We start from the raw sequence: 26,377 nt of genomic DNA on the forward strand, positions 1-26,377 counted from the left end.
ACAAGCTGGTAATTTTGTTACGAATTAAAATTATAAAAAAAAGAGGGGGATGTGATATTATTTTACTTTATTAGCAAACATTTCACATGTATCATACTTGTATGATATCATGTTAATCATACTTGTTTGTCCTTATGTCACAGAATGTCAACTTTTATTTTTATTTTTGGAACAGATTCATAATAGTTCTGGCTCAACACAGAACATATATTTTTAAAGTATTACAATTTATGTTTAGTGTAGAGCTTAAAATAATCAGCAATTTGTAGAAAAAGATTAAATTTTAATTCCCTCTAACGAAATTACATGTTATACTTCAGGTTAAAAATATTTAAAATGTTTGCTGTACCACAAGTTACTAATCTAGCGATTTCAAGACTGAACCAGGCTGTTTGTTTATGCGATACAAATTGCCTCTTAGCTCTTAATCTGTAAGTTTAAAACGTTTAAGCGAATCACAACATTTTTTTATTCCTGAACCAATTTTTACTAAGCAGATTTTACAATGGCGTCCTTTTGGGATTCATGTGAAACATATGTCCTGAAATCTGTCTTGAAGCAGCGGGACACAATAGTGGCGAGACTGGGATTTATCTAAACGACCACGACTTACCTCAGCGATTCTACATTTTCTACCATAAAATGTTATTTCTTCTTTATGGGTGTTTCATATAAATATACATTTCCACAACTATTGAGATTGCTTTGTAATCGTGACTTGTAATGAAATTATGCTTTTTAATTGAAGATGATGAGATGTATTGGTCTTGTTGACTTTTCTTGTACCAGCCAACTGCAAATTCAAGATTGTAACACCATAAAAGGTAACCATCAAAAGAACCTTAAGAATTGTTATCATTTAATGTGCTATTGGCATATGTGAGATTTTATTTTATATAAGAGGAAAACTGATTCCTTTCATTATTCATTAAAAAAAACAGTAACGATTTGAATATCTAAGTTATTAACACAATAATAGAGCTGCCTGTACACTAAACGAAATAATAAACTTTCCATAATCCCAATAGCCACACAACACTAGTCGCATAAGCGTGGTACAATTTACCGCAACAACGGCTTAATGTAGAGTAAGATAAATTTTTCTCATGTGTTGGAATGATATAGACATTAAGATCAAGATCAAGATAACTGTAATAAATTCTAACATCCTACAAAATATTTATAAAGGAATCATTGTCTTATGATTTGAATTATGGTTATAATTATTTATTCTTTTTATTCAGGATGACTTAAATATTGCGTACTTTGATCCTAAAAATTATACATGTGACAGCAAACTTTAAATGGAAAACTTTACCTTGTTTTAGGGACATTAAAAATTTGTGCTTTAAACTTTTTTAAAATAACGACATTTTCAACGTTACGTTCAAATTTGTTTCTTTCATATAAAACACCTTTTGGTATTATTTTCGATGGGAAGAGTAATATTAAACTGCTTTATTCTTGGTATACTACTTTTAATAACAGACAAATAAAAGCTCAATTTGTTAAGATATATTTTAACAATAAGAAAACCCCTTTTTTAATGAGGCGTCAATTTTTATATTCTAAATTGTAAACCTAACATTTAAATATTTTAAAATGGCGGCAGTTTACAACGTTTGAAAACATAATAAATCTTTTAAAAACACGAAAGGTTCCATATTTAAAGTGTCCAATAAAAGTGCAATTTTACTGTACATATATCTTGATCAATTGTGGAGAAATGTATATAAATTACTTGTGTTCCTGTAATAAGAGTTGATACTTTGTTTTAGGATAACTAAACAGCACTTTGCTTCACATTATATAGTGCCATCATTTGTGTTTTGAAGTCTCCACCGCTCTTTAATAATGTATACATATGTCGAGTATAACGTTCCTCTCTTCCCTCCTATACTCCAGGTCTGCAGGTAACCTCTTTCGCAAGCTGCCAGTTGGTTGAAACTTTCACAAACAAAAATGCTATTAAAAATAATATTCCAATAGTTTCTACTTTATTTAGATATGATAAATCTGTAGCCTCTCGTAAAAGTACTTTAAGCCAATTGTGAGTAAAAAGAAACACTCAAAAACCTCATTAGTATTTTAATAAAACCTATTCTTTGTTTAAAGAATGACTATTGATTAGTTTATGAGGACTCTAATCCTTTCCTCCTTTAACCAATAAAGGGAGATTGAAAAAGTTACAAGAATACTTACCATACAATTTAAGTTTTATTCACAGATATTTAACTTTTGAAAGTAATTGCAAGCTGTATTATAAAACTTTTTGTTGTTTGTATGCCGAACTGTATAAAATCGAAATACAGTCATTTCGTTCAAGAACTTACATAATTATTCAATACTATATAGATGTGGACACGATGATGGAGTTTATTGAGATCAAAGCCAATAAAACCGATCAAACTTTTAGACTAAAACATATTAAACAAAACTTAAATAAAGTTTAAACCAACAGTAAAACTAAGTACTCAAAGTTAGTTTTACTGTTATTTGATTTTGCAGGGTACTATTTTAATGTATAAGTCCATGTATTTTTTTAATACAATTAGAACTTAAATATCAAATACATTTTACAGTTATTTTATAGAATATAAACGTAATGGAAAGTGTATAGTATAATATACACGCAAAATATATAGGTAATACACACGTTAACATATATCTTAGTGTATCGTAGAATATATGTATATATCATCTTTGGTTGTATTAGTTACACAGGAGATACATACATCAGATACATCGTTCATACGGACGAGAAGTTCTGAAGTTCAGGGGATTATGTATGTAAGTTGTGAGGTATGAGCCTAGGGCTGCGTCAAATCATTTCGATTTTTACCGTTGAAATATTTAATACCTGAGCTAATAGAGCGTCTCACTCTCAGACAGCAGCCCGAGGGATCACTTATAATTTACACTTGTATGTGTTATCTCTAGAGTAAATAAAATAATCAAATACAACATTTATAATTTCAAGTTACACAGGTCACGTCGTTAACAAATATAAACATAGTATTTATTAGTATATGAAAATAGTTTACAAGAATCTTTGAACTCTTTAAACAAACAGAAGTCATGTCATATCATGTTTTTAAAACGTGTCATAGAAAATTATGTTGGATTTTCGAGGGATTCTTATAAAATACACTAATATCAAATGAGCATTCAAACTTATACAATTTTTTGGTCTTACCTTTCTATTCTAGTTAGGATTGCACAACAAAACCCGTACAACGATTTACGTTATGGAGTCATTTCATACCCTAGCGTATATTACAAGTGGTATCGCTTTTACGATGATTTCCAGTTTTAGGCTTAAATAAGACAGTCTTAAAGCTACGAAATAAATACATACAACTCCCCGTAATGAAGCTCAAGCAGTGAAGTGTGTGCTAATGATACGGCCACTGAATTGTCGCCCGCCACCCAGGAATATTAATTACAAGACTTTGTAGTAAGTTACACAACCAAGTTAATACTCTTATTAAGTAAACGTGTATTTGTTATGCCTACAGGTCGTGTTACAATCGATTCATTGTCTGTGTGTCCTTTTGTCTGTCCGTAACGTATTTGCTACATTAAACTTCGTACATAGACTCCTCTTGGTCTAAAGAGAAGACCTTATAATGTTGGGGTCAAATCGTCAATCTGTTTGTGTGTGCGATAGCTATTATCGTCGCGGTATATCGGATCCTTCGATACTATATTGAGTCAGTTTATTATTATTTTTATTATTAATAAATGAAATAGAGAACGAATGAACAATCATACAGAGATAGACTAAATTATTTTTAGTTGAAAATACAATTTTAAAAATATTTTGAGAATATACTTATATGCTTAAATTATTGGAATAACTTGGAAGACTTAAATAGAGTGTAATTTTCTTTTACACCTGAACATACGTGGCATTATAATACAGCATTTTTAATCTGTATTATTTTAAAGATAACATACAATGTAGTAAGTTTCTTACTAGTATGCTCGAAGGCATAACTCAGTTGCAAGTTCTATATATTTTAGTGTCAATAGGATGTGTATATATTGTTTATGTATATCTTATTGGTTATGTTATCTGACGCTATAACATTTTCAATGAAATAGAAGTTAAGAAATATAATGAAAGAATAACCTTAGAGCGTCGAACTAAAACCCGCAGTGTCTACAAGTATCTGAAAAGAAAGCCAAGTTCAAACGAAAGATTTATGGATGACATCTTTTACTGTTTCTGCTATTTAGTTTAATACTTAGTCTGTAAACATTTTGATTTAATACAACATTAGGCGCCAGCCAACTTGTGTTAAGTGAGATCTAGTTTACGATCTGTTTCTGCTACACGTGGAAAATATACTTTATATAACAAGTTATAATCTGAGGTATGAGCTTAGATAACTTTTAGCCATTTGTTAAGAACTCATTTTTCATTTCCTGGTATGATAATTATTTACAATTTTAAAACTTTTTCATGCCATATTAAGGGTACATTTTCTGTAAGAAATATGTTCTATCTGGAAGGTTTTAAGTAATGTATATAGTGTAAAATAATATCTAAAACTATCAAGAACTGAAAACTATTAAAACATGAATAAAACTTACAATGCAGTAAAGTTAAAAAATAATAAAAAAAGGCTATAACAAATTAGAATAATGTCTTAACTGATTCCAAATTCTACACATTTCCTGTATTTCGCGCGCTTTATAATTATTGGATATTTCATCCCTAATATTCCATTATCTGAAAACAAATTTGGAATGTTTACTAAAATATTTAAACTTATTAAACAAATAGATGATTTTTTTTCCAGTTATCGACAACATGTTATTTCTCCAATATGACAGAAATATTTGTTTCCTAAAAAAACTCGTAAATTATCCTTAAAAAGTTACAAAATGCACGAAAACCTCAAAGCAATATCGAATACAGTTTTTAAGAAAAGATGCGCAAAATTATTAAAACACTGCTATTATAGTGAATACAGTAACCGTAAGTCCATTTGCATACAAGCTTAACCCAGCAAACTACAAATAAATATTAGAATCGGTTTTCATATATCAAAATATATTTTAGATAGTGATATAAGCAGAAAATTTAAGTTCAAAAACTATAGTAATAGTTTTCTATGTCTATATTAATATACTATCATCAAATTTATAAACAAAGATTTGGATCACTCAATGATATTAATATACTATAATCAAATTTACAAACAAAGATTTGGACCACTCAATGATATTAATATACTATAATCAAATTTATAAACAAAGATTTGCATCACTCAATGTTCTTCTGTAGCGTAAACAATCAATAATGCCCGTATATATCGCATTTAAAATCCATTTCGTGTTATAATTTAAACAAAGAATACATATGTTCTTTTATTACAATGGATTAATTAAGGACTAATAAGATTCAATTTTTTATGGAGGCGAATAAAACACACCTTATAGTTTCTGTCAGAAACATAAACGTCTTTATTTATCCACAAAAAAACTGATTTCTGCAATCTGTATAGAAATATTTCTGTTACTTGTACGCAGAGTTGCAGAGTTGCTTGCAATACTTTCTTGGAGGTCGTTTTGCTCAAAGCGGTGTCAAGAATCCAATAAACCTCTGAGATTCTTTGACGTGCGCGGCGAACACATTCAAATGTTTTCTTTAAAATACCACTGTTTCTTTTCAAACGAAACTCTTTCCTTTTTCTAGGAAAGCCATTTTTACGTCGATTTCTGTTTGACATAAAAGTCACTTTGAAATGTTTGTATTCTTTGAGAAAAAGCTCAACTCTACTAATTATTGTTACGCATGTTCTCACAGCGTAAACGCTTTAGTTATGTTGCGACTTTTTCTAGGCAGCAATTTTCAGATTAGCTGTAGAGTAAATTTTCTCCCAAGGGCACGCTACTATGTATTTATGTATATTACATAGACGTAAACAGTACGTATACAATTTAAACGTACTATACAGGATAACAATATCTCTATTCACTTTTTTTATTTTCCTCCATGATCAGACATTGCTATATAGATGTAGGGAACGCACATCAATGATATTAGTCACAAAATAAAAAAAAATATTATACCATGGACCTTAACACTTATCCCGTTTGTTAATTCTGAGTAGAAATAACATTACCACTTCGTCATACCACGCCGTATTCTATTAATCGATTACCTAGCTTCGCTATTAATTATTTAAGTGGCTTGCCTCATATTTAGGCCAATAACGGAATTGACATTAACATGATACTTTTGTTCGTTACGAAAATAACTGTAAGCTGATTCAGACCACATAGGTAATGTGAGACTATATAATTTATACAAGTATCCATACATGTATATATGTGTGTGTGTATATATTTTATATAACACACACACACAGTTTGAAACAGAACAAGATGTGATTAGCTGCGATAAAATTAAGAGATAAAGTAAATTCAAGAACTTTACGCTGGAGAAGCTATCAGATTAAAGCAAACCCCATTATACAAACCCGGGAGTAATTTGCCTAACCGATATTAAAAGAGGGCAATCAGTTTAGAGAGATTTAATAAAGAGTAGCGTTTATAAATCGGAGCGTCGTACCAAAATATGTTATTTGGCAGAGTAAAATATTGTAATAAATAGCTATTAAAACCTTACATGGAACTTAAAACAATAACATAGCTATATTTATGTTTCACATATATATTTAGTGTTTCTGGCATGGGCTATAATAATTTTCTTTCAATTATTTACTTATTTAAGTTATTTACCATTCAATAATATACCTGACACAATATCTTTTAAATCTAAGAAAATTCTCATTTTAAAATACGATCATTAAATAAGATCACTTTAATTACATGTAAACAGGTGAGCAATTTCTATAATTATATTGTAAAACGTAAATATGACAAAGGTTTTGTGCAATGGGTAATGATATGTTCACCGTCACGTTTGGAATGATTAAAAAAATATCTATCAACAATACGAGTATATTTAAAAATTTACAACTACGTATCACATTTATCCCTCAGTGATTTCAAACAAAGAAAGTTTGGTCGGCATTCAGCAAGACAGAAAACAAGTTTCTGTATTACAATTTAAAATTAACACAAATTGGGTGCCCGATTTATAAATATTGAAATTAACTTGTTACAAGGTTTGTACCAATTTTAAAATTCCGTTTAACTATGCCGGATCAAATATACCGTAATCCGATGATTTTACGGGTTTCTTTCAAACTTTAAAATTAAACTTTTACAAATATTCGTAGTCATTTAACAGTGACATCAAGCTAGTATATAACGAAAGTTATGAAATCTTTATTAAGACGTAAAGTGCGTCAGTTTGATTCAATACATCATTCAATACAATTCAATATCAGGTCATTAATCCTCAACTAATATCAAAAAAACATTGAGGCGTGTGGGTGAGAAACTAAATATTTCTTTAAATGTAGTAGTGAGCGTACGTAGAAGTGTTGAAAAAGGATTACAAATGTAAGAATATAAATTTAATAAAACTTTTGATTTTATAATTATTTGTAATATCGAATGCATTGCATTTGGTTTAAAAACCACGTCAAACAAGTCAATTTGTAAAAATATGTAGATACCTGATTGTGAGCAAACCGGGATTGATCTGAATCCATGTGCTGCTACCGAGATCAGTGTTAGCTCACATCCATAAAGAATGTTAAAATACCTTTCTTTGCATGTTAAACATTGTCTTAATACTTTTGTTTCTTCCATCACAAATAACACTCCATAACCGTTGGGTTTCGTAACAAACCAATAGAAAGTTTATATTAAGGTTAAATGTTTATGTAAAAAGAATGTTAACGGTTAAGGTATACGTATGTTACACAAGAAACGTTTTGAAGCCCCTAAAGTGGTTTGTTCCAAAAGAAGAACTCCGCGGAATCTCATGTTTATTGGAAAGAAGCCTTACGACCTCAATGTTGTGGCATATATTGGACTGCGAAATTCCAATATTTACAGTTTTTCTTCTGCTTTCCAATTAACATTTTTACAGCAAATCATATACAATAGTACATTGTGTTAAAATCAAAATAAAATGATACGGTTAAACATATAATAGACCTATTTATAGATAAAATGTAAAATATACATTAATGTTGTTGAATATTTCTTATTATCAATTATTATCAAGAAAAATACTTCTAATGTTCTATTATATTAATCCTTTTATAATTTAGTGGTGTATATAACAAAATTGATACAAACATTGTTACCATAGATTAATCTATCCAAATTCAAGCACTATACAAATTTCGTTAAATTCTACATAGGTTTATTATTTTGATAGTATTTTTTCAGGTTACATTTGTTTTCTTGAAATATCTTTTTGTAGCTACATTCATAAAACATTACACCCAGTTGTATCAAGCCCGATAAGGATTTCCTAGTTTTCAAAAATTGCCAACCCATCATTGTTACAGTCGAAATTTTTTTCTGAAAATAGTGGAATCTTTTTTTGAAGTTTATAATTTTACAATAGAGTTTTATTTTGTATGTTTACTGGGAAAATACTCGCTGTCATCAACACAGATAAGTAAACGTATCTGTTATGAAGGAGACTTCTCTGAATTAATAACATTTATGTACATACATACGTATACATCAATTATGTATATATTTTCTTGATCGGGTAAAAAATGTTAACGCTACCACAGGGGCGAAAATAACTTGAACTTGAAGTTGTTTATAATGGCCAGAAGTAGACGCTTTTAGACCGAAGGAGACCTTCCATAGCAACACACATGTATTTATTTTCCTCATCGATGCTATATAAAAACGTTACTAAGACTCCGGGAAGAACTTAGACCGGGAAAAAATTATAAGAGCCGGAAGTAGAAACTTTTTGGCAAAAGTCTACAGCTTTCCGAATGAGATGTGTATATTTCTATCATGAAAACAAGAAAAAGTCTACTATATAATTATTTGTTCCATATATGTATTACTATATATAGCATATTACAAAAACTGTTATTAGTGGACCCATTTCTAACTCATAAAAACTGTTTCACTCTACAGTTGAGGTCGAGGTCCTTACTGGTCTTTAAAACTTAAATTTTAGTTATCCTGAACTTGATTTGGAGGTTGGAATAACTTCCAGTGGTAATCAATACTTTAAGAAGTTTTTATTATGCCTTTATAGAGGATATGTCTATAACATACCTGTTTCTTCAATAGGATATCGCGAGCAAAGCAGCATGTAACTGCTAAGATGATAATAAATACATACAGAAATTAATAAATTCAGGGAAAACTAAGCATTTTAAGAAAAGTGCAATTAAAAAGAGTACTCATTAACGAAACTTGTCTGGAGTTATAACTGTTGCTATGCAAATTGCTAATGAACTTTTCTTTGACAAAGAAATGTCTGCAACGTTATCGGCCAAGCGTAGAATGTGTCGCAGGAAAACAAGGGACTAACTGAATTACAGCACAACAATTGAATTGCTAATGCTTCTAACAGCGAGGGCAATTGTTCCACTGTACTTGACTGACTCTCGGTTTGCTACTTTGGCACAAAAAGGAGTGCTGTTTAATAACGGTTATAGCCCTTCTTTGCAAAAAACCGAATTTCACTTCTTGAAATGTTCTTTTTACTTTCACGAAATGTCACTTTTGCGTTGAATATTAATTAAAAGACAAGTGACATCATAAAATGTTACAAATAATTACCTTATTCAGTACTACTTTAAAGAAACAGAATAGTAAATAGTGAATATTGCTACTCTTATAGTGCTACTATTTGTATCTTATGTAATACGGTATTTTCTATTATATATATTATTATTATTATTATAAGTATGAAATATTATAAGATTCCAAGAAATCACCAGATTAGTACCCATAATTGTATCTACCATTTTGCAGTTATATTATTAAGTCACTTTTATTTTAATTAACATCCAACGGAAAAGTGACATTTTTGTGTTGACCGTAAAAAGTAATATGTAATTTTATTTTTAAATATCTCATACATAAACGTATTCCCAAGTTTATAACGACTTCCAAATATTTTGCCACTTAAAAAATATTATTAATAAAATACTTATATTTATTCGAAATACCTTTCAAGAAGAAAAATAATATAGTGTATGTCACCAATTTTACTAACAAGATACAAAATATTTCAGGTATTATTAATCCTAAAAGTCCTCCCACCTCAAACAGGGAAATGCTAAAATTCAATGCAATGAAAAATTAAAATTTTTATATGAAATTCAAAAAACAAAAATTTGTATTTTGTAGAAAAAGTATTGCTGCTAACAGTGTATCAAACTGCGCTTTCACAGTTTTATGTATTTAACAAACTAACGATCCTGTATCTGTCGTTGCCTGACTCAGAGCGTAATCATGCTCCGTATGAGAATTCATATAGATGTAATACGGACCGGAGCATTCTTGATGTCATTATGTACATTGGAAAGTTCCATAAGTCTGGAAACTTCAAGGCCTAAGAGAAGTGTGATCTTAATGAGTTTTATATTATAAAATTTTCTTTATGTTATTATCATAAACATTACAAAAGAAAATCACAGATAACGCTGAATGCAATTCACTAGCCTACAAAATGACCTTAATTGTTCTATAGATTCATATAAGGACTAATCTGTCGATGGGGTGATAAAGTCTGTGTGAAATATTTTACTAGCAGACCATTATTTGAAATAAAGACGTACATCCTTTAACTAAAGTATAAACAATATTATCTACTTAATAGTAAATAATTAAGAGACGCATTGCAAATCATCCAAATTGAATTTTACCTACGCAACTTTAAATAGCCGTTTACTCCTTCCTAATACGGAAGGATTGTTATTAAAAAACAATTACTGTACGCAAATGAATCATTGAACAAGTAAAAACATTTAAGTAAAAATTATAAACTGAGTTAATTCTACAAATAATTTATAACAAGTATATTTAACTCACCCTTCGACAGTTTCCTCCTTCTTTGGGGGTTAGGTCCGACGCTACAGTTCCAAAGATTGTTGGCTGAAAAAGAAGATTAAACATTAAACATAAGACTTGCCTTCACAAGTGATCATGCTTTACATAAACTGGATTTACAGCTAATTTTAAATCCATTAAACTGATACAAAGTCAATATATACAGAATGGGTACTAATAAAGTCTATCAATGTACTCAAAGCTTCTGTTTACAAACAGACAACGTAAATATTGGACTTATTACTATACAATTGACAGTCAGTATACAATACACATGCTTACTAGTTGTAGGCCATTCATAAATTAGTTTGTAAACATCTATAATTTAAAAATACACGAGAAACACAACATAAATTACCCTGACCGTGAAGAGAAAGTAATTAGGCATAACCAGTAATGGGCTGTCGTTTAGTATCATATAACCACTTCAGATCTGAGCATAGAACTTCTTGTGTTAAACGCTCCACACCACATCAAGCGAACAAACCGTAATTTCTAAATAGACTTTGATGTATTTTTATTCCGGCCGGATGCGGGAAAGATAAAACAGTTCTTTACAGTAAAAATGACGCCGTACAGTGTAGTTATTTTACTTTGGTGTTGGACGTAAACTCGGAATATTTTATCACCAGCTTGATGCTGGACTTTGTTATAAAATAACATTGACTACACTTTATGAGCCATTTTGTTCCAAAGGATAAGAACGTTTAATATTAATTGGAATACATTTATCAAATACTATTTATATTAAAATGAAATATAAAAAAGAAAAACACTTCTTTATCTTGCAGCAAAATCAAATTTCCCTCACCAGTGCCTAAAAATCCCCTGCCACACACTGATTGGGAATGGACGATTTTCATACAAAACCTAAAGCGATAACCATTATACCGCCAAAGCTCTGAATTGTATGCACGAAGCGTTTGAGTGACACTAGATTTCAAACTTAACTTCTCAATGGCCTTTGTTACTGCAAATATTTGTCTTGAAAATGGTTTCAAAACTTAAACTATACATTTGACGTATGATGTTCAATTCATTATTTTTTAATAGACCTACAATTTTCTCTTAGGTATGCCTGAATTTGATAAAGAAATCTTTGTTACTAATTATACTACTTAGTTTAATAAAATAAAATAAGGTAACTGAAGACACTCAGAATGGGAATGTAATAGTTTTTACAAGGAAAGCCCGACTCCTTTTTAAATTGATTCTGCACGTATCGTCATAAGCCACTGCCAAATAGAGCATGCTTAGCAGCCAAATCAGTCTTATGAAACAGAATAAAGGGAAGAGCCGGTCGACATACTGTTGACGAATAACATCAACAATAATAATAAAAAGTTGTTTCTTCACAGACAGAATTTGAACCTGTCCTCCTCCGTAGACTAATGGTTATAGTCTCGGCTCTCTAACCGAGAGATCACGGGTTCAAATCCCGGGGATGTCCAATCATGTAATAATAATAATAAAAACCAGTGCACTTCGAAGCCGGCATAGCTAACGCTGAAGCTTAAATGACCTTAAAGAAAAGAATTTGAACCTGCGCTTTCTCATGTCAGAAAAGCCCAACGACTTAAAATGTGTGGCCACCACCTCCATCAACTGGGCTTTGTTAGAAATATATATAGTGGTTTATTAATGCTTTTTGTACCTCTCAAATATTGCAATAAGGAGTCACAACTAAAAAAGAGACAGATGCCTACAGCTATTACAAACCAGATTAACAAAAATATCTTGACTTTTTCATGGACTACAATATATTACCATTTTAGAAATGCGAATTGGGGTGGAAATGAACTTATATCAACGTTGTTGGATTTACAACAGTCTCTATTATTCAAATAGAAATGCTCTATAACCAAAACAGATTAGGCGATGAATTAAAAACCGAAAAGAATCAAAGAATCGACAAATCTGACACGAGACGTGGCTGTAATGGTAAAAAGATTACAAATTTAGATACCTACAAATATATGACGTAGGAAATGCCAATTGGTGGATAAAAGTATGCGTGGTATCCATCTGAATATCCAGCTGATTAAATATTAGCCATAATACTTCATAACGTGACAAGCGGGGGGATTAATATTAATGCCCTTGCCTACAGTGCCGTCTATAGCTGTTAACTGACGCTAATCTACTATAATTGATTGCATTGTTCTCTGATCACGTATGCAGTGACTAAGATCAGTAAATCCATGTCACTTACAGACAATGCCGGATAATCTGTTCACTTGTTGAATACTGGAGTGCCTCACAATTCCAGGATGGACAAATGGTATGTTAATATAACAAAACCGAGCTAAGCATATAATTTTCATTTACCATTTTTATAATTGACTTTGGAATTTGCAGATTGGCCTGACCAACACACTACTTAACTTGCATCTGTGTATTAAAAATTATTAAATGAATAATTTATTCAAAGTACACTTAAATAAATTGACATCACAAGTTTTATAATTGAATATTATTAAACTGAATGCTACTTTTATTATTTTTGCAAATGTTATTGCAAATTAAATGACTACGGTATATTTAAATCTAAACAGGATGTAAGGATAATATTCCACGTAATTTAAGAACATAATAGTCCAAGTCAACTTAAGGTAAAAGTTTGACTTACCTAAACAACGGAATAATTTGATTAACTTACCTATTTAACTTTTACTACACCTCGAAAACAATTATTGTATGGTATGTATATATTGTAATTGTAATGATTTTATATATATATATATATATATATATATATATACATATATATATATATATACATATATATATATATATACATATATATATATATATATATATATATATATATATATATATATATATGCAATTAAAATTACATGTTTCTTTACAACAGTTCTCAAGCACAATTTTATTCAGTTGAACACTGCAACGTCAAGACAATATTAGTTATAACGACGAGCAAGTTTTTCTAAAAGACAAAATTTTAATAACCAAGTCCAACTACTAAACTATCTCGACAAAGTTGGATTGAAACTTGTGTTCCAAAGTAGGTTGTAGAGTAGTTTCATCCCTTCGAGAGACTGTTCTGTAGCGTATTCCCGGCTCTCCAGCTCGGCCAACTGCGAATACCTCATAACCGATTCACCACTAGTCCAAACCATATGATCCCCCTTACAACTAGATGTACACATTCATAAAGCGGTGGTACTTCAAACTAATGCACAATATTATTATTAAAATATTAATAAGATATTCAGGATATTCTTATAAGATTACTACTCGTACAAAATAATAAATAAGAAGTGTCACGGAAAGTAAGTGGGTATAGACTGAAAATATAATTACCCAAGTGGATACACATCTCATATTAAAACAACGTAAAGATCTTCACATTTATATAATCCTCGCAATGAACATACTTCCATTTTTCACTACAAAACCTCTTTTATTCTCAAGGAGTTTCTTAATTAAAAACAATTAAAAAGAACAAGTTAGGAGGCCTAATACTAGAACGCGGTAAGAAATTCATTTGCTTACATCAACATAGTTAAAATACGGAATCGTGACACCAAAAGTGTGACTATAATTTTTTATTTTAATTGTATCAATGCCCATTTGATTTCATCAAGACTATACATTAAAATTCGAGATATTTAGATTCCAGAACAAAATGAGGATTTAAATATTGATTTTCTTCCCTTATCTTGAAATCGGAAGTAATAAAGGTAGTATTTTTCCAACTAAGCACGTTCCACTCATCCCGCAGTAAGTAAACGACGTGAAATCAGTGTGTGCAAATTATACGTAACAGAATTCGTTCTTAACCGTGCATTTAGTAAAATTTATAAATCAACATGTGTACAGTAGTTGTTAACATAATGACTAAGTGGAAACTGTAAGTACAGAATAATACGAGTATATAAAAGCTTCGCCATAATAACGCAAATAATGTATTAAAAATATTTACTGCTTTCATAACGTAAAAGTACTGAACTTTGTTTTACTATATTATTTTATGTTAGACTGGACAGTAAATATCTGGGAATTATCCCATAGAAACTATCAACATTTTGTAAACACATTGGCAATAATTCCAATACCATGTGCCGTAAAACTACAACTAATCATTTCGTACTGTACTAATAATATTGGGTGAGAGCTTACATGGTAAATAGGTATTCGTATAAAAACAACAACACCGCTAAAATGTCCCGAAAGCTAATGTGTGGTTGCCTGAGAAACGCGAGATGATGCTGGTATCGCAGTGCGGTTAATTACTTCAGTAATCTGCTGTACCACGAACAGAGATTGCCACCAGATAGCGACGCGGCGCCAACTTCATGTTTAAACTTGCTTCTGGACACAACTTTCGTTTAAACGCTTTGAAAAGTACAGTGATTTTAAGTCCTCAATATTCCTTTTACCCTATTACGAGCCAGAGTTGCGGGGTTGAGACACAGCTTCAAGGGTTAAAATTCATTATGTACAGCGATAAATATTCAAAAAGGATTATCTGGCCCTTAGGGCTTTCGCATCTATTTTTGTTGCTGATATCAAAATTGCTACTAAACACCGCGAATAATAATTTCTCATGTATACAGATTTTTAAGCTTACGGAAGTAGTTTTCAATGCGCAATCGTGTTTTATGAACGAGGGTCAGGTCGGAAATAAGCGTCTAAAGATAATTTTGCTCCATGTAGACAACATTAGTTTTTTAAAGGGAAAACTAAACTAAAACTTGAACTATATCTTACATTTAATTACTTAAACATTCAATATAATAGTGCTGTTAAGTTTACACATAAAAAACAGTAGTGTTACTTGCATTTACTTCTACTAATACGATAGAAAAATTGAAGGTTGGCTCACTAAAGAGACTTGCACTAGCATATTTAAGATGTCTGATATATTTTAATGAAAAACAATTACTTAATGGACCAGTTAAAGTATCAAAACTGGTTTTTATATATGTTGAGTGAAATATTTGACGTATCATACACAAATCTAGCATTGACATATATTAATAATGTGATTGGATCGGTATGTTTCATAGTAATTTATACAAAAACTCATACTCAAACAACGATACTAAAAAAATAATTGTGTTACAATACATAGCAACTATATACTTTATTCTGTCATATTATAGTCTATAAACAGTAGTAGGCTTTGCTATGATGAATAATGACTAATTGTTTATTTAAAGTTTGATATATTACTAAAACAATATAAGGACTTTTTAACACCCGAATCCGAAGCAAATTCGATATGAGCTGTACTCATAAGCTCTGACGAATCATTTAGCAGCAAACGCCTACTTTTGTAGGATTACGGAGCTGAACGTTTTAAACGAGTTTATAATTGTGTGGTGTTGTGTTAATCTTTCCCTCAGCCGTTCTTCGAATCCCGCGATCTGATCTCTCTACAACACAGCACAATAAAGCCTCCCACATAAATCCCCTCCCCGGATATGTTGACGGCTCGTTACTTGAAAATATCATATTATTAGAGCTCAAAATCCGTATGTAATTAGACAGCAACTGCACGTTTTTTGTGGTCACGTAAACAAACCCTATTCCTCAAATTATTATGGTTGAATAACCAAAGTTATGCCAAAGTTCTAGTCGTCCCAACGTACCCATAAAAACCTAGAAATTCAGTTGAGCGTGGAGGATTTAAAATTGAAACACAGGTAAAATTATCGTCAATGGAACAGTGTGACGGGTACGGTGCTTATCTGAATATAACTGAATAAAGTAACGTCAAACGTGGTTGCTGAACGATCGGCTCGCCCTGCCATTGATGGTGTTTCGAAAGTCGACTTGAACCCGTTGGTCATGTTAAGTGTACAATAGGACTTCTTACCTACTTACCCTAACTTCGCCTGGTAAAATAAGACATATTTTAACTTAACTTTTTGAAATTTTAATTAACTACGACAACTATATTGGTAAAGCTACATCAAAACGAATGGCATATTGTACGAAATATTTATTTCAACGGAACTAAATAATAGTATGATTAGTTAAAATAATATTCAGCGTTATTTTTCTAATCGCTGGAATTTATTTTTTCTTTACCAGTATTGAACTAAACAGGAACCAAATATAAAATTTTTGCCTTTGAACAATGTAAAAATGAGGGCAATGTAGAATGTGCCTTAGAATAAATAATTAACTAATAAGTTTGTTAGTAGGAATAAAGATAAGCTCAAATATTCTTTTTAAAGTAACTATACATTGTTATTACATTGTTGCACTGTGGCACCACAAACAAGTATCGATATAAAGAATACATTTCTATTTAATTGTACAATAAAATTATAGTCTAGATTTTAAGGTCAAAACTGAAACTACATATACTAAATGTCTCTACATATACAAAATGTCTATTAAACGCCGACATACAAACGGTTGGTATTCTTCTTTATTAATCAATAAATATTAGACGTAAATTTGTAATTCCGATCATCTGAGGTTATAAAACCTAGCTCTGCTAGTACTACATCAATCGAACTTTTTCTCTATCAATTGACCGGTATTTTGATAACTCTTTTGGAACAGGCTATCAAGAGTTGTCATTTATAATGGTTTTGACAACATTAGGATAACATACATGTATGAGATAATTTATAATAAAGCGGGTCATGAATTAAATACTACTTATTAAGTGTTAATCAATATCAATTAGAAATTAATTCAATATCAAACTTAAAATATTCAAATAATTATATTACATTAGATACACACTACAACATAAGTATTTGAATCTTTTATTTACGACTTAGCCCAACTATAGTTTTAAAATCGATTTTAAAATATACGCCTGATATTAGGAAACAAAAACACCAGTGGTATAGAGGGAGGTTTTGGATTAAAACTAATTAAGAGGTGATTCATTAAAGTCGATACATAAAAGGAACCGTGCTTCAATCAAAGTCGTTAGCCAAGAAGGATGTAAGTCACTGAAAGGCGAGGATTGATTAAGCCGCAGTCAGTAGTGAGTGACAGTGCTGCTGCCTGCCGGGTAAGCTGACATTAATTTGACACTGGCGTCACTGATAGCATTGTTCCCCATACTGATGACGTCGCGTCGTCTCCTCCATCCTTCCATGCGACATATGTCTTAGTTCCACCAGGTTTGTTCACTAGCACCATAACATAATGTCATCATAAGACTCTTCAACAGGAATCTGTGTCGATTAATGGATCATTGTATACATTTTGGATACATAGTTCAGGAAACATAGTAGTTGAAATTTTACTATATTATTAAAAACATATAACAATATAGATTACATATATCTGTTATATGTACAAAAAAAACTTTATACATGAAATAAAGGTAACCTAATATTGTAATTATCAACGCTAATTGGTTGTATTTTTATTTATTTATTTTTTTTTCCTACCAAACGTAAACTATACCACTGATTGCACTAAAATTTTACATGGATCCTTAGTATGAATATAGGTCTATTCTTATATCGACAATCCCTCCGTGCTACCTCCCCACTGGTCTCTGAAGTAGCAAAAATCCCATATTGGTCTCAAAAGTTGGGAAATATTAATTGAAAGTTCCCGTTAAGTGTAATATACAAATATTGTTTTATGACAGTAAAGACATGTGTTTAACACGTTCACACCGTATGGGGTTCGCGTGATATTTCACAAATACCGTCGTTTTCCCAATCGAGTACATACTGGACATTCGTAAAACGCGTCGTACGCCCGATTGAGTACACGTTTGTTTTCGTGTGTTGGTGGTTTGATAAATGTGATTCGGCGCTTAAATAAATACCTTTGATTATCGTGTACTCCATCGGGCACAAGATTAATTTATTTTAAAGTACGTTAATATTTTAGGAATCTCTTGGGGTACATGGAGAAAATTTGAAATAACATATAATAAATGGTTTTGTTCAAAATTGCGAAGCAAACACAGATTTCTCGTTATACATAGATATTTAACGCAAAAACTATTACGGTTTTTTGGCATTATTAAAAAAAATTAAACGCGTTAAGTAATTTTATCACAATTTTAATGACAATATATAGCCTATGACATAGCCTATATATATATATATATATATATATATATATATATATATATATATATATATATATATATATATATATAATGCAAATGTAACAGAAACTAAACAGCTGTTGACACTTTTAAACCTTCTTTGATGTTTTACATGTAAAGTAAAGTAAAGTAAAGTAAAGAATGTCTTATTTTACCAGGCGAAGTTAGGGCTAAGAAGCCCTCTCTAACACTTAACCTGGGGACCAACGGCTTAAAGGTGACTTCCGAACCACCACCAATGGCCGGGCAAGCGGATCGCTTGCAAGGACAGGATCACTCAGTGGTCACCTGTCCAAGCAGCAGCCACGCTCGGCGTTGCTTGATCTGGTTATCTTGCGATAACCGCCGTACCCACTACACTGCGCCATTGGCCATGTACACCAAATAAACTGAAACATTTGTTTACATTTATTTTTATCAAATAAGTACTTGATTAGTAGTGTAATCCAACACAACAAAACCCTACATAATTTATTTCAGATATAGCCAGTGGGATATTAAAAGTTCTAATGAATTGGAAAACACTGTAATGAGACCTACCTTAATGAGGAAAACCAGATACTCAAAACTGTTTTGCTTCCTTGACATTGTGATGTGGCATCTTTACACTAGCATGCTTCAAAGAGCCATTCTTTCCTTAACTACAGTTAAAAAAACATGACTTCTAAAACTCAAAACTGTTTTGCTTCCTTGACATTGTGATGTGGCATCTTTACACTAGCATGCTTCAAAGAGCCATTCTTTCCTTAACTACAGTTCAAAAAACATGACTTCTAAAACTCAAAACTGTTTTGCTTCCTTGACATTGTGATGTGGCATCTTTACACTAGCAAGCTTCAAAGAGCCATTCTTTCCTTAACTACAGTTAAAAAAACATGACTTCTAAAACTCAAAACTGTTTTGCTTCCTTGACATTGTGATGTGGCATCTTTACACTAGCAGCTTCAAAGAGCCATTCTTTCCTTAACTACAGTTCAAAAAACATGACTTCTAAAACTCAAAACTGTTTTGCTTCCTTGACATTGTGATGTGGCATCTTTACACTAGCAAGCTTCAAAGAGCCATTCTTTCCTTAACTACAGTTCAAAAAACATGACTTCTAAAACTCAAAACTGTTTTGCTTCCTTGACATTGTGATGTGGCATCTTTACACTAGCAAGCTTCAAAGAGCCATTCTTTCCTTAACTACAGTTAAAAAAACATGACTTCTAAAACTCAAAACTGTTTTGCTTCCTTGACATTGTGATGTGGCATCTTTACACTAGCAAGCTTCAAAGAGCCATTCTTTCCTTAACTACAGTTCAAAAAACATGACTTCTAAAACTCAAAACTGTTTTGCTTCCTTGACATTGTGATGTGGCATCTTTACACTAGCATGCTTCAAAGAGCCATTCTTTCCTTAACTACAGTTAAAAAAACATGACTTCTAAAACTCAAAACTGTTTTGCTTCCTTGACATTGTGATGTGGCATCTGTGATGTGGCATCTTTACACTAGCATGCTTCAAAGAGCCATTCTTTCCTTAACTACAGTTAAAAAAACATGACTTCTAAAACTCAAAACTGTTTTGCTTCCTTGACATTGTGATGTGGCATCTTTACACTAGCATGCTTCAAAGAGCCATTCTTTCCTTAACTACAGTTCAAAAAACATGACTTCTAAAACTCAAAACTGTTTTGCTTCCTTGACATTGTGATGTGGCATCTTTACACTAGCATGCTTCAAAGAGCCATTCTTTCCTTAACTACAGTTCAAAAAACATGACTTCTAAAACTCAAAACTGTTTTGCTTCCTTGACATTGTGATGTGGCATCTTTACACTAGCATGCTTCAAAGAGCCATTCTTTCCTTAACTACAGTTAAAAAAACATGACTTCTAAAACTCAAAACTGTTTTGCTTCCTTGACATTGTGATGTGGCATCTTTACACTAGCATGCTTCAAAGAGCCATTCTTTCCTTAACTACAGTTAAAAAAACATGACTTCTAAAACTCAAAACTGTTTTGCTTCCTTGACATTGTGATGTGGCATCTTTACACTAGCATGCTTCAAAGAGCCATTCTTTCCTTAACTACAGTTAAAAAAACATGACTTCTAAAACTCAAAACTGTTTTGCTTCCTTGACATTGTGATGTGGCATCTTTACACTAGCATGCTTCAAAGAGCCATTCTTTCCTTAACTACAGTTCAAAAAACATGACTTCTAAAACTCAAAACTGTTTTGCTTCCTTGACATTGTGATGTGGCATCTTTACACTAGCATGCTTCAAAGAGCCATTCTTTCCTTAACTACAGTTCAAAAAACATGACTTCTAAAACTCAAAACTGTTTTGCTTCCTTGACATTGTGATGTGGCATCTTTACACTAGCATGCTTCAAAGAGCCATTCTTTCCTTAACTACAGTTAAAAAAACATGACTTCTAAAACTCAAAAACTGTTTTGCTTCCTTGACATTGTGATGTGGCATCTGCTTGCCACTTAACTGATGATGCTTCAAAGAGCCATTCTTTCCTTAACTACAGTTAAAAAAACATGACTTCTAAAACTCAAAACTGTTTTGCTTCCTTGACATTGTGATGTGGCATCTTTACACTAGCATGCTTCAAAGAGCCATTCTTTCCTTAACTACAGTTAAAAAAACATGACTTCTAAAACTCAAAACCTGTCAGAAATGATTATTGGAACTTTACATAAAATTCGTAAGTATTTCGAGTCGTACAGGGAGTAGACTTTTTGGACCCAGGCAGGATGTTTGGTCCTAAGTAGATATATTTCCTTCATCAGAACCACGAGGCAAACACAACTATATTATACCAGGTATAGATCATGGGAGCTAGAAATAAGCTGTTTTAAACCAAAGTAGGTTTTGAGGCCTATGTAAAATATATTTTCTTCGTTTGAGAAACAGGCACACTCAGGTGTGGCATCGGACATATAATTTACTTAAAACGGAAATGCTCCTAAAAAGAGACATCTTTACTTTACTTTACTCCTACATGAGCAACACTTGATATAAGAGTTAGTCCCTCAACGTGTGATCTAACCATGGATACTAAAATAATATGTACCCATCCGTATGCCTACTGAGGTTAGAAAATGTAGTAGGAAACCATCATATTACATCATAAGTGCTTAACTAAGTACGCAACGGACCTTAATTTTAAAAATTGCGTGCGAAGCGGCGGGTAACAGGTGGCTTGTTACAATTTTAAACATTACACTCGTGTTTAATTTTATATGATGCGTTTCTACATTTCATATTTAAAAAATCAATGGGATATTTTTTTGAATCGCAGAAATTTATATAAAGCAACATGAAAACAGATTTGTATAAACAATACTTTTAATAATTAATAGTCATTTTGTAAACTGATTACAAAACACGACCAACCACAAAAAGTATAGGTTTCATTATTTTGCTCTAACAAAAATATCAAAATGACCGTCAGTAAAATCAGCAGAATCAAGATACTGTTTTTGAACAAGTATACTACACATTTGTATTTCTTAACGTTCTGAAAACAAAAAATGTATTTGGTTTAAATGTATTAAGTTACCAGCAGCTCACCAAAAGGTTTCCGTTTTCCTGGCAATTACCTGTTGAAATTATTCCTTTCAAAATTAAAATACAAAAGTTCGTAATGTAAGAAGAGGCTCTTTTGATGCACAGGGCCAAGAATATAAGAACGTTAATTAGAATATTTAATGGTATTAATACTTGAATTAAAATTCCTGTCTACCAAATCATGTATAAGATTAACTCCCAAGCTATTGAAACTTAAATTGGGCAGATAATTAAAGAGGTAGCCCAACTGTAACTTAGTTTACTCCATTTCAGGCAGTTTCAAAGAGGGAAAACTTCACCGACTCTTTAGAGAGTTCCTGAGTAGCAGCTGGCGAATATTTCATCACCAACTTGTTAAGCGACTTTGAACCCAGGGTTAATGTGATTTACACGTTATAGGAAAGCTTATCGCTTGCAACTGTTGGAAATTGATTACTTTGCCAAACTTGATACCGGAAGCGTGTTATGCATATTATTATTAATGAAACAATAAAGATTTTACAGGAACTCCTTGTTATTACTGGTTATTTGGTTAGTGTTACGTTATATATTTTCTGCTATATAATCACAATTGCTATTTTAAGTTAAAAGTTTGTAAACCGTATAATTTACATTACAATCTAGACTATTTGATTTTTTTATCTTCTAAAATCAGCTAAAATAGGTATTTAAAGTACAAGTGGACATTTATAGTATTACTATAGTGTTAGTTATAGTGTTATAGTGTAACTCTCTCGTCTTTATTTGGAATTCCATTAGGTTGCCTGTACATTTGTATGATATGTAGTTAAATTTGTTTTGTATTTGCTATGGATATTCCTTAAAAGCACAAAATGAGTTCAATCTTAAGGTAGTTGTTCAACTCAATATAATGTTTCATTTAAAAGATTCAATTCATATACCTTATTATTAGATTTTGTAAAACAATACTTTAGCATATATATATATATATATATATATATATATATATATATATATATATCTTGTAAAAACTTGTTTCTACATCTGGTTAACAAAGTATAAATGTGTAACTAATTAATTATTAAAACATGTAATAGAAACTTGATAGTTAAAAAAGATTGTGAGTGTGACTCTCACTCCAACCTCACGCGCCCTCTGCGAATAAAGCACATTAGAAGCCCACATGGCTGTTTCCTTTTTTTTGTACATATGATACATTCACGTTACTTTAGTTTGTGGCAGAAAATAAGAATTCATAATTCATTATCTTTACATGGGGCAGCGACATCATGGGGCTGGAAGCAGTACAGCAGTCACTCAACCCATGGAATTTATAAAGATGACGTACTCTTATAACATTATTTGTTTCTTCCACATGTACAATGAAACTAAAGAGTACTACCACAGTAGGACTTCTCAAACTAAAGCGTCTTGTATTCATCAGCCTGGCAACCGATGAAAGGATGAAACTTGGCGACAACCTAATAAGAACAGCTTACCTTATTATAATTCAACACTTTTATTTCACCATTCAACAATACCATATATCCCGAATATCTCAGGATTACTTGGAGCTTAATGTACAAGAACGAAATCGTCAACACTTTCACGTTCAGCATTACAGAGAAGAATGACATACTCAGTGTCCATGTGTGTTATACATATTTAGATGTATTGAATTGAGTATTACAACCTACATTTCCGTTAACCTAATAAAATACTAGAGGAACATCAATAATTGTTAAATGCGTACTAAGTATTACACTATATTTTCAAATAATATTTAAAACTATAACATTCCTCAAACAAAATAAAATGAATCGATAACAATACACACAATAAGTCAATATTTACTACCTACTTGATTCTCTAAGATCTCTCTCGCTGAATAAAACGGATTGTCAAGTAACCAACTCGTCTTGTACCTGGTGTCCCAGGCAACCCGCCCACTGCGTTTTGCAACCGAATGTAATTACTTACAACTTTGGTTCGAAACGATTCTCAGTCAATCATCCTACGAATTTATCAACCCTGTTTCCCACCAAACCAATGGGTGTTCTAAAACATGTTTGATTAACGAACACGTTAAATTTAAACATATTGTTTATAATGTACATAATTGTAAATTTTCTTTCATTAAAAGCGTGTGTTACAACAGTCAATCTAAAATTACTCCTTCCCCCCACCATAAACTTTACGGGACTTGACTTAATTATCACTTTAAATTGTTACATACTCATAATCTTATTAATGATTAATCTTATTAATTCTTTTTACGAATTAAACCCACGAGATTAACAAACATACACAAACACGATAATTGCAAGGTGATGATATTATACATTATTAGCTCTATAATTATCAGCAGAGGCAAACTGAGAATGTAATTTTAATTTTCAACCAGCCAATTATGCGTGTAATTAGTACAGGTTTTTTTCTATTAGGTTATTTTAGCACAGAATGAATTTTGGATCAACTATATTCAAATGAACCAATAATTCCATTTCACAGCTCAATATATAGGCTACATACAATTCTGCACTGTATCACAGTTAAATTACCGTAACTAAATTACACATCGTCAAAATATTATAATGTATTAAATAAGAATTAATAGATACAACCACATCAAATGAGTCTGACAAGATATCTGCGTAACCTTAAGTTACACAAAGACAATTTTTTACACATAATAACTCATTGTATTATTTTAAAACGAGTTATTGAAAATAAAACACTTTTACGCAATAACGTTCCAAACAGAGTAGAAATGTAATATTGGAGTTACATTATTCTCCAAATACGTGTAACATAGGCTACATATACACTTATATAAACGTTGTCCAGAATCTACGTTTGTTTAGTGTACGAGTATAGGCACGCGGCGGCCATCTGGACCAGCGAGCGGCGCGCAACAGAACGTTAGTTGTGGTTGTTTGTGTCGGCCCGACATGTACACAAGCTTTAGACATACACAACACACAACCTGCCTATTCTAGAGCTCTATAGAACTGTGAGCCGACTATCACGAATCATTTTAAAATTATATTAGAACTTTGTACTTTTTGCAACTTTTTTTACCAATCACAAAAAAAGTTATTAACCATTTAAAAATTGAAAAAACCACAAATTTTAATTTTTTTTTACCGATCAAATAACAGTTCATGAAAATATATAAGTTTTGCTTATGGGAGACAACTAGACGAGCCGTAATCATGTACTGCTGGTTGCAGTTGTTTGGTTGCAACCAGCAACTAATAGTATAAGTTTATAATAATATAAACTCTGTACAAATTGGTACAGAAATAGATTGTAATTTAATTAAATTTTCAAAAAAGTATTATTTCAAAACGTAGACCTGTGAGCCGACATTGGACTTAGAAATGGTTAATAACTCTCTCACTGATTGGTATATAATTTTTATTTTTTTGGTACAAAAAAAGGTAAAATATTCTGATATAATTTTTTAAATGATTCGTGATGGTCAGCTCACAGCTCAAATCTAGCTACTCACTCACAGATTATTCGGATGAGCATAGAAGCCAAATGATTGTCAGCTGAGCGTACGCGAGGCCTACGTAATAAACGATTAGAAAAGTCATCTTTGTTTGTTTTCATGTATAAACAGCTTTACAGAAACTAAGCATGATAACAATTTGGTTTCAGTATTCAGAGTAAAATGGAAGTTTAAGCTTAATATTTTGAATAATTCACTAAAACCAGTTCCAATAATGATATAATTTGTATTTGCATTCAAACTTTTACATAACTCAATTTGTATTAAATTAATAACTATTTTTGTACCAAC

The 26,377-nt window shown here is 31.4% G+C and overlaps 1 protein-coding gene across 6 annotated transcripts in view; it reads right to left on the minus strand.

Annotated features, from left to right (window-relative positions):
* Positions 1–26,377, minus strand: part of LOC124359155 (ras-GEF domain-containing family member 1B-like) — a 657,259-nt gene that overhangs the window by 115,868 nt on the left and 515,014 nt on the right. For all 6 annotated transcript variants that reach the window (XM_046811659.1, XM_046811660.1, XM_046811653.1 and 3 more), the window contains one exon: positions 10,954–11,016. In XM_046811659.1, coding sequence (XP_046667615.1) covers positions 10,954–11,016 — 63 coding nt within the window. The remainder of the gene's footprint in view (positions 1–10,953; positions 11,017–26,377) is intronic.

Source organism: Homalodisca vitripennis, chromosome 4 (genome assembly GCF_021130785.1).
Source record: "Homalodisca vitripennis isolate AUS2020 chromosome 4, UT_GWSS_2.1, whole genome shotgun sequence".
NCBI lineage: Eukaryota > Metazoa > Arthropoda > Insecta > Hemiptera > Cicadellidae > Homalodisca > Homalodisca vitripennis.